Here is a 10,699-nt window from a genome sequence, read left to right on the forward strand (position 1 = left end):
GCATATTAAAAACTGAATCATATTTGTAAGTATAACAGAACTTATGTAGCAGGCAAAACCCAGAGGAATAACCATAAAAAAAAATAAAAATTAAGTTACTGTCTGTTCAATGAGGTTTCATTGGAAAGCCAGATTTCTAATCACTGTGATCTCAGGTCCTACTGCTTCCACTGGATGTCACCAGTCTTAGGAAATAGGTTGAGGTTATTAATTTGTGAAATGAGGAAGAAGGCCATCAGGAAGTAGAGTAACGTCATGTGTACTGTTTGAGAGTTGCTCAAGACTAAAAAATCTAGCGTTTGTTTGTTGATCTCCTGTATTGAAAACAGATAGACCCGTCTTCAATTTGATTGATTATTAACGTTTACAAATACCTTAAGTTGTATTACAAAAGTACTTTGAAATGTTTTGGCAAAGTTTAGAGGTAATTTTTGAGATATTTTGTAGTGACTTTGGCAAATTGGAAGCTGTTTTTTTCTGGATCAAAGGCGACAAATAAATGGACAATTTGTATATATATGGACGGAATTAATCGAACAAAAGGACCATTTGTGATGTTTATGGGACATATTGGAGTGCCAACAAAAGAATCTCGTCAAAGGTAATGCACGTTTTATATTTTATATCTGCGTTTTGAGTAGCGCCGGCATGGTTGAAATATGCTACACTCTCTTCGTTGACATTGTGCTATCATCATATAATAGCATCGTATGCTTTCGCCGAAAAGCCTTTTTGAAATCTGACATGTTGGCTGGATTCACAACGAGTGTAGCTTTAATTTGGTATCTTATATGTGTGATTTAATGAAAGTTAGATTTTAAATATTTTTTTTGAATTCGGCGCTCTACATTTTCCCTGGCTATTGGCTAGGTGGGACGCTACCGTCCCGCTATCCCAGAGAGGTTTTTAAGGAAGAACCACTGTAGGAGTTGGTAAGATGGCACTAAACAGATCTGGGACTCTAGCTAGGGTTGGGTTAAGTTTAGGTAAGAAGAATTGTTTCGGGGTTGGAGTGAGGATAGAAAACAAAATTCAAGCCAGGAACCTTGTGTTATGGCTTCCATTCACCACCAACCTATCACCTAGTAAGTGTATTTAACTCGCACTGTAAGCTCTGCCCACTGACCATTGACCTTTAATTGAACCAATCACATTCATTATGTCCTTGAGGCAGAGCTGCCCTCAGGGCAAGATTGAATATGGAAAACTGTCCCTAACCAATCTGGATTGTTGTTTGAGGTTTAGGCTAAATCTCTATCACCTGTTCACATTCTTTTAACCAACCCTTTGTCCATCTGCTGGTGGATAGAAAAAGCATTGAGCATTTAAATAAACCGATGACCAATCCACAAACAACATGGAAGCTGTCAAAAAACAAGGAAGATGAAGGCACTTAAAATGCCTTTATTGTGGTCGTACATTCTCTGAAACAACACACAAAAAATGAATGTAAAAAAAATAAACAAGAAAACTATGGAACATATTATCTACAATATTGTATGTATACTGCATAACTTTGCTCTTCAATAAAACCTATTTGTTCATTGAACAATAGATTTTAAAATATTATAGATTGGGTTGCCAGATGGTGGCGTCATACATGACCGATGACATCACAATGGTCTTAAAGCCAATTTGAACAATGGGTTAATGAGGAAATGTATCAGTCTTCATCGGTTATCGACATGGCTTGTTTCTGCTGGTGCAAAAAGGTATGAAATCAGGTCATTTAATTGATTTACAACTACTTATATTCTAGAGTAGTATTTTTTATATAGACCTAGTGGGAAGAGTACAAGTTAAAGTACATTCTGATTGACAAAAACATAAAAAGTGTACATGAAATGTACATGAAGTTTGGCTTTTGCAAATGTCACTCAATGTAACCTGTCTATACTGTGTTATTTGAGGTTTAGGATAGATAGCTAAGTTCCTCTAATTTAGGCCTACCTCTTCCTATTCTGATGACCCCCCTCTTCCATTGGCTGGGGATCAAGGAAAAAAGGATTTAGCACTATCACATCTTCTTGTCAACAGAAAAAACGTCAGAAAGCAAATTCAGTTGATGTGGAGCAGAAGAGAAGAAAGAAGAAGGAGAGTGGCACTTCATCCCCCTCTCCAATTCCATCTGACCGTTCTGAACAGAATGGCTTCGCCACCTCTGACCCCTCACCCTCTGACCAACTCTCCTCCCTCCATCCACCTCCCTCTCCTGTTAAATGTTCCTCTCAGCCTTGCTCTCCTGCTAAACAGCCCTCTGTACCCCGGTCACCTGCCAAACACCCTTCCCCAGTGAAATCCTCTCCAGTGGTGTCCCATCCTAGTTCTCCCTCTCCTACCAACCCTCTGGACTGTCATGGAGACACCAGCCATGACGGCACAACAGTCAGGTAATTCAAACATAAAGTACAGTGCCATCCTAGAGTCTCTTTGGAGAGTTGGGTTTAGTGCTACAAGACCAGGGCCAGTGTTTATCAGAGTATGAGTGCTAATCTAGGATCAGGTCCTCTCTGTCCGTAATAATCTGATTTATTATGATCTAAAAGGCAAAACTGATCCTAGATCAGACTCCTACTCTGAGACACTTGATAAACACAGTCCCAGAAAGTTATTTTCCTCAAACTGTAGTTTTAGGCTCTTCTATCCACATCTAGTGGATAAAGAGAGTACTAACCTATTGCCCTGGTCTACTTGGTACACTGCATTTATATGGACAGCAGTACATACATAACTACTCAGACTGTGTTTATAGTACAGTATAGTATTTAATAGAGAGACTGTGGAGAGTGATACTATCTCTGTGTTGGAGGCTTGAGACCTGTTTCTCTCCTTCCTCCAGACCTCTGTCTCTTCAGGAACACTCTAGTCCAAGACCCCAGAGGCCAGTCTCAGCCACCAGAAGCATGACTCTTCCCAGGGCCAGTTCAGCCACCAGAAGCATGACTCTTCCCAGGACCAGCTCAGCCACCAGAAGCATGACTCTTCCCAGGACCAGCTCAGCCACCAGAAGCATGACTCTTTCCAGGTCCAGTTCAGCCACCAGAAGCATGACTCTTCCCAGGGCCAGTTCAGCCACCAGCAGCATGACTCTTCCCAGGGCCAGCTCAGTCACCAGAGGGCCAGAAGAGACCCAGGGGGCCAGAGGAGAACGGGGGGCACTGGTCAACATGGAACTTCTTGGGTAAACCACAACACACTGCAAATACATTGAATATAAATTATTTGTTGTTTAGAGATCAGTGTCTGATATACTATGGGGATAGGGCTAACTATCGAGCATGTTTGTTTTATTAGATATTTTTAAACCCATGAATTATGTCAACCTTGGTTTAAAGGACATCCACTTCTTTGTGTTAAATATCATTTATCTCTGACCAAGATGGCTGCCATTATCACCACTTTATAGAGATATGAAGGTTTATGATTCATCTCTATGTGTGTACTGATGGCTGCTTCTTCTTCACAGGTTGCCTAACATTGGCAACACTTGCTTCCTTAACGCCACCCTGCAGTGCCTCCTGGTCCTGCCGTCCTTCTCAAAGGAAATCCTGCACCAGGAACAACTCTGGAGCTCCTCCCCCTTCTCCAACCTGCTCAGGTAAGGAAGGCTCAAAAGCAGACACTCACACCACACACCCATTATTTGTGGTCATAAATTAAAGAAGGGACACTTTTCACGCCACTTCTATAGAAAGTGATTGTCGTAGCAGGTTAGGAGAGCATTTTCACTAATCCTAACCCTTTTCCTAAACTTAACCACTTCATATTTTGCTGTGTATTGTATTTTTTTTTTGTATTTTTTGTTTTCAGTTCTTGTTTGTTTTCGGGAATCTTCATAACCAAGAGGAACAACAATGACACAATGATTATGATGTAGGCATTTGTAGGCCAATTTGGAAAGTGTAGAATGACTACATGACCCATAATGCTCATTGACTGAACATTCCACCTTACCGTGGGAAATTTGGTTGTTTTTTAAAATGCTCTGGAATTGAGAGCAGTATCCAAACCAAATATCTTAGGAGAATAAACAACACATTTTTGTTGTTTGGCTTCATTGTCCATCCTCAAAGGTGAAATTTAATTGAATCGAATGAATAATTTCTAATGATGGGGTGCCGCTAGATAAAACATATTTGTATATACTCATCTGCCTCTTCAGGCGTAAGCCAGTAGGTTGACACCATCCAGTCAGCTGCTCATTTGCTCTCTGTCTCCCCTACAGGTGTCTTTCTGATGTGCACCGTTTGAGTCTACCTGACAGTGTGGCAAACCAGGCCTCAAAAGCAGACCTCATGTGGAAGGTCAAGTACTCCTTGTCGGGATACGATTTGAAGTATCTGGGGGACACACAACAGGTAACTGAGGACTACTCTCTTGTGTACGAGCGCTCTTTTTGCAAGGGTTCATTTTCTCTTCATCATTTGCTTTTATCTTGGTGTGTTTCTCTCTCTTCCTCATCATAGGACGCACACGAGTTACTAGTGAACATGCTGTGCCAGCTGAAGGAGGAGGGCATGATACTGAAGACACTCGGGGTGAACTATTCCTGCCCTGTTTCTCAGCTGGAGTTCCAGCTTGTTTCGGTGCGCACATGTACCAGGTAAAAGATCCCATTGGTTGTAATGTATCTACTGAGAACATGATCTTTCTACAAATAATATTACAAAACACATGGCATAACAGAAACATTGTAGAGACCTGAAACAGAAACAGACTTGATGCATTTTCCTTCTCTTTGTGCTGCTTCTGAAGCTGTGGGCGCGAGTCGTCCACCAGAGAGGACTACAACCACCTCTCATTGGAATTCAGCCCTGAGCGCACCTTGCTGAGCAGCCTAGCACTCACTTTCAAAGTCAGCACTTAGGGCTCAGCCCTGCATGTAGAGACTAACACCCAGGGCAAGCTGCCCACTGCCTCAGAATACGCTCTTGTTATTGTAGTGGTGTCATTCATTTTATAATGCTTTTGTTTCTAACCAGGGTGAAAAGGTTGAATTCACATGTGAGGGTTGTAAAGGCCTCCACGCCTTAAAGGTGGAGCAGTTCCACACACTGCCTCTGTGAGTTATCCCTTTATAACCTCTCATAGGACTAGCAATGTTTCATGAAATGAGTGGTCATTGTGTCCTGAGCCTTTAGGAGTAGTTACCTTCCTGAGCAGGTTGTAGGACTTAGGGATGAGCACCACCGAACACATTTCACTCATCTGTTGTTTTGTTGACTGGATTCATTGTCTGTCTGTTCATCTCTCTTCCTCTCTGTCTCTGGGCAGTGTGCTGGTTCTGCATCTGAAGAGGTTTGGAGGACCTGGGGGGTTGGAGAAGCTGGAGGCTCCTCTTTTGTTTCCTTCGGAGCTGAGGCTCTCAACCCTCTGTGGGGACATGGTGCCACTCCTGCACAGTGCCAGCCCACAGGCCCTCACCAACCAGGCCCCCAGCATCCAGGGGTCCATCCCCCAGACCCTCACCAGCCTAGTCTCCAGCCCACCTGGAGAGAACAAATACAGCGCCCTCTGCTGTTCAGGTAGGTCATGGCACCATAACACTCTTCTTGCTCCAACACCACACAAACCACCCACTCCCAAAACGGTCCTGCTGACAGAGAAGCTGGAAGCTGCAATTTAAAATGTTTCTCGGACGTCTTTAGTGATGTATGGGAGCTGTTTTAGTCCAGAGCATTTCAGACAAGTGACCACGTTTTCTCAGCTCTTGATATGTATATTTGACCCCTCAGATTCAAATGACCAGGAACCAGGAAAAGTGCTGCTGACAGCCTCAGTGGTGAGAAGAGAGAGAGAGATAGAGAGTGAAACCAGTGAAAAATAAGTTATGACAGAACACTGAGATAGTTATGAGGAGTACACGATGTAGTAGACCTCCTGTGGTAGACTAGTACTGTAGTAGACTGTAGACTGTGGTGGACTGTAGAGGAAATGAGAATCCTACGATCACATGTGTTTTCTTACAGAAGCAGCAGCCAGTGCAGTCAGTGAATGGTTACTACCAGCTGACTGGCGTAGTCTCTCATTTGGGAGGCTCCGCAAACTCCGGTAAGTAAATACCATAAAACACACACATGCAGATGCACAATACATATGACATCAGCTGAATTCCAAATCACTCCCTTCTCCTCGGCTCTCAATTTACTCGTTCACGTGTGCCTCTGCCGTATACACAAGTATCTTAAAGGCCAGGGATCATCAACTAGATTCTTACTCGGGTCCATTTTTTTTCTTAGCCAGATGGGCAGGGGTATGGAACAAAATTACAAATAATTTGTAGACCGCAAAATGACTGTAAGAAGCCCAAACGGATACAATATTTGACTAATTTCAAACCTTGCTTACATTTGTCACAGTCACATATCTCTCTTTATTGTGCGTGGGAATACTTTGAAACAGATTTCCAAAAATGAAAATCACTTGGAGCTGATTTGCTGGTGTTTTTACAGTCTTTTAACTTTGACATTTTATTTGGTCAGAAACATGGAGGTCCAAATAAAATCACCCTTGGGACAAACTTGTGGAACCCTGGTGTTGGGGATAATTAGACCCTCCAATAGCCACTTCGGTCAAGCGAGCAAGGCTGCAGGCTTCAGAGTGAAGTGCCATCCCAACAAGCATTGCAATATGTTTAGAGTTTACGCAATTTAATTCAAAAGAATGGAGAGACATGCCTAATTATATGCAACGTGTATTTGTTTATCTCTGATTTCTCTGTGACGTGACATACTGTCTTTTCTTATCTCACATACACGTATTTATTTGGACAGTGAAGCTACAACTTTTCATTTGGCTCTATACGCCAGCATTTTGGATTGGAGATCAAATGTTTCATATGGGGTGACTGTACAGAAAGTCACCTTTTATTTAAGGGTAATGAATGGTAAATAATGTTGAGTGAGAAAGTTACAGAGGATCATACCCCCAAGACATGCTAACCTCTCACCATTACCAATAACAGGGGAGGTTAGCATTTTATATCATACCCCCAAGACATGCTAACCTCTCATTATTACCAATAACAGGGGAGGTTAGCATTTTATATCATACACCCAAGACATGCTAACCTCTCATTATTACCAATAACAGGGGAGGTTAGCATTTTATATCATACCCCCAAGACATGCTAACCTCTCACCATTACCAATAACAGGGGAGGTTAGCATTTTATATCATACCCCCAAGACATGATAACCTCTCATTATTACCAATAACAGGGGAGGTTAGCATTTTGGGGGGGGGTATGATATTTATACCTCTGTAACTTTCTCACTCATCATTATTCACAATTCATTCATGTTTATCTTTAATCATGGTATTCTATTCTTATTTACAATAAAAGTGACTCCAAAGTTACACAATACATTATTTACCATGAATTTCTTGTACATTTCCATTTGAGTCATTTAGCAGACTTACAAAATGGTATATCGTACACTACACTGCATTTGAGGAACAATAGAAAAGTAATTCTGCTTTGAAAGTTGATAAACTTGTAAACTCACTTTTGAGAACATGTATATTTTGGTAGTACAACTGGAGAGCCCTTCTACTCAAACCTTGGCCCTCTTGTTATCGAGGTAAGCAGGTCTGCAACCTTTGTCCTCTCGTAATTGAGAGCAACATGGTCTGTTGAGAAATTCTCAAAGTGGGGGTTTTATTCGGGAGAGCAGAAAAAGACTGTCTCATGACGCCAGGTCCGAACTGGGCTCATGGGCGGTCCTCTGATTTAGTTAAACTCAAAAGGGAATTGGAGTTTCCTTCATTAAACAGTCCAAAATCACATTACACAATTTTACAAACAGTATCATCTTCACTCATTCATCTTATACAACAATTAGATGTAAACCTCATATCTGAGGCTATTATATAAACAGCGTTATGGTCATGTGGCCGTATTGTCTCCCATGAGTTTCACAAAATTGTAACAAACAGACCAAAAGTTCTGTGAGGTGGAAGAAATTCCTTTGTTCTCTTCTATGAAAATTCACTCTGTCTCTATACTGTGGCCATGAGGAGATAATCTCCTCCAGGAATTTACGACCTGAGGTCGCAGCAGCCTGAGTGTAGGAGACAGGGAGAGGGGGGTGGGCTTGCTGTACCCAAAGAGGGCAACGTCATGACACTATCATACTCGAATTCCACTGATTTCAAAACTCTGTCCTACAAAAAGCAATACTTATGCAGTTTCACTACATGAAACATGTTTTAAAAAGCCGCGTTAGTCAGGATTACCTAGACATACTGACCAGCTCGAATCATGCTATATGGCAGACCAATCCAAACTCATGTCCAGCCTATACTTTAACTTCGCCAATCATGGCTAGCGGGAAGGTTACTGGCTTTTTCTGTTGCTAAACCAACAAGGCTCGTAATTTAACAATTGTATTCGTACTTACAGGTGACATACAAGTTTGTTATTAAGGCACATGAAAGGTCACATGTTCAAGAAGGCATTTCTGTCCACAGAAAACTAATTTAGATGTTCTTTTTAATTTTACGTTGAAACGGCTCTCCTGTGAAGTAGTGACCCGCGACATATGCCTAGTTTCCGGAAACTGGTCACAAATGTACTAACTTCATGTTGACTCTGATGACGTGTGAAACATAACTACTGGTACACAGGAAGCAACAAACCGGAAATAAGTAGAACTTTTATTAATATGATAATACAAACAAATACAACAATAGGTGCGTTTGCGTGCATGTGTTTAAAAATGTTTTTGCCATATTTTACCAGGCAAGTTGACTAAGAACACGTTCTCATTTACAGCAACAACCTGGGGAATAGTTACAGGGGGCAGGAGGGGGATGAATGAGCCAATAGTAAACTGGGGATGATTAGGTGAGACGGTGTGTGTGTGCGTGCGTGCGTGCGTGCGTGCGTGTGTGTGTGTGGTGGGGGGAGGGGGGGTTGAGACGGAGAGAGAGTGTGATAGAGAGAGAGAGACAGAAAGAGAGAGAATGAAAGAGGAAGGTGTGTGTACTGCGGGCTACTGTATGTGTTACAGGGTGTTGTCATGGTGATGCTAAAGCACTTTCTCACAAATCCAGTTGAGTTTGCTGTCACATGACAAGTCATTCCATGACTCCAGAGGAGTCCAATCTTTACGTATCTGAACACAGTCCTCCTCACCATATTCTGGTTTGCCATCACCATTATCAGGCTGATGTGGAGACCAGTACCTACAGTGTTAAAAACAGTCAGATATCATGGTTAATACCAGTACCTACAGGGTTAAAAACAGTCAGATATCATGGTTAATACCAGTACCTACAGGGTTAAAAACAGTCAGATATCATGGTTAATACCAGTACCTACAGGGTTAAACCAGTCAGATATCATGGTTAATACCAGTACCTACAGGGTTAACAACAGTCAGATATCACAGTTAGAACGTCACAATCCTAAATATTATACAGAAATGTTTCATCTTAAAGTTAACTTTGTTGATTGCTGCCATCAATGACAATAGCCTGTATAGAAAAATATTGAATGGAGCCTTATTGACAGATTAGTTATCTTATCTCACCCTTCGTCAGTGGGGTGCCGTCCACCCATTTCCAGGTCCCCTCATTAACAGAGTCAGTCAGACCAATCCAGACTCTCTTCTTCGGGTTGAAGATAAATGTCTGATGTTGAGATATGTAAATATATATACTGTGAGCTCCAAAAGTATTTCAACCTTGACACGTCTTGTTGTTTTGTCTCTGTACTCCAGCAGTTTGAAATGATACAATGACTATGAGGTTAAAGTGCACTGTCAGCTTTCATTTTAGTTTTTTTTGTCCATATCGGGTGAACTGTTTAGAAATGCCAGAACTTTTTGTACATACTGTAGGGACCAAAATGATTGGGACGAATTATCTTATACGTGTATTAAAGTAGTCAAGGTTTAGTATTTGATCCCATATTTTTAGCATTCTAAAAACTTGTCTGCATTTGTTGTTTGTTTTGGTTGTGTTTCAGATTATTTAGAAATGAACGGTAAATAATGTATTGTGTCATTTTGGAGTCACTTTTATTGTAAATTATAATAGAATATGTTTCTAAACATGTGTACATTAACGAGGATTCTACCATGATTATGGATAGTCCTGAATTAATTGTGAATAATGATGAGTGAATGCACAACTATTATACCCCAAGACACGCTGTTCTCTCCTGTTATGGTAATGGTGAGAGGTTAGCATGTCTTAGGGGTATAATATTTGAGAGTCTGTACATTTAATACACATAAATGAATTTGTCCCAATTTTTTTGGTCCCCTAAAAGTTCTGTCATTTCTAAACGGTTCAACCGATATGAATGAAAATACACCAAAGTGAAAGTTGTCTCTCTCTTCAGTCAGGTTGTTGTAACTGGTCCGTAGCTGGTCTCACTCTTTAGTCAGGGTGTTGTATCTGGTGTGTAGCTGGTCTCTCTCTTCAGTCAGGTTGTTGTAACTGGTCCGTAGCTGGTCTCTCTATTTACTCAGGTTGTTGTAACTGGTCCATAGCTAGTCTCTCTCTTTAGTCAGGGTGTTGTAACTGGTCCATAGCTAGTCTCTCTCTTTAGTCAGGGTGTTGTAACTGGTCTCTCTCTTTAGTCAGGGTGTTGTAACTGGTCCGTAGCTGGTCTCTCTCTTTAGTCAGGGTGTTGTAACTGGTCTCTCTCTTTAGTCAGAGTGTTGTACCTGGTCTGTAGCTGGTCTCT

General features: G+C 41.4%; 1 protein-coding gene across 2 annotated transcripts; it reads left to right on the forward strand.

The window, feature by feature from the left end:
- Positions 1-241: 241 nt before the first annotated feature.
- LOC129855980 (ubiquitin carboxyl-terminal hydrolase 37-like) lies at positions 242-7,371 on the forward strand. 2 transcript variants are annotated; one of them, XM_055924114.1, is made up of 10 exons: positions 242-601; positions 2,038-2,390; positions 2,840-3,181; positions 3,467-3,598; positions 4,226-4,358; positions 4,467-4,603; positions 4,756-4,855; positions 4,983-5,062; positions 5,275-5,525; positions 5,970-7,371. In XM_055924114.1, exons 3-10 carry the CDS (start codon positions 2,904-2,906, stop codon positions 6,053-6,055), a joined length of 1,197 nt encoding a protein of 398 aa, XP_055780089.1. In that variant the 5' UTR covers positions 242-601; positions 2,038-2,390; positions 2,840-2,903; the 3' UTR covers positions 6,056-7,371. The 2 variants fall into 2 exon arrangements, with proteins under 2 accessions (XP_055780089.1, XP_055780088.1); XM_055924113.1 differs by having other exon boundaries at positions 5,275-6,058.
- Positions 7,372-10,699: the final 3,328 nt, after the last annotated feature.

Source organism: Salvelinus fontinalis, chromosome 5 (genome assembly GCF_029448725.1).
Source record: "Salvelinus fontinalis isolate EN_2023a chromosome 5, ASM2944872v1, whole genome shotgun sequence".
NCBI classification, from domain to species: Eukaryota; Metazoa; Chordata; class Actinopteri; order Salmoniformes; family Salmonidae; genus Salvelinus; species Salvelinus fontinalis.

Excerpts from the sequence above, each read along its gene's own strand:
- LOC129855980 (XM_055924113.1), top strand. The coding sequence starts at position 2,904 with ATGACTCTTCCCAGGGCCAGTTCAGCCACCAGAAGCATGACTCTTCCC. Across the intron at positions 3,599-4,225 it reads CCCTTCTCCAACCTGCTCAG|GTGTCTTTCTGATGTGCACC; the intron begins GTAAGGAAGGCT and ends TCTCCCCTACAG. Across the intron at positions 4,604-4,755 it reads TCGGTGCGCACATGTACCAG|CTGTGGGCGCGAGTCGTCCA; the intron begins GTAAAAGATCCC and ends CTGCTTCTGAAG.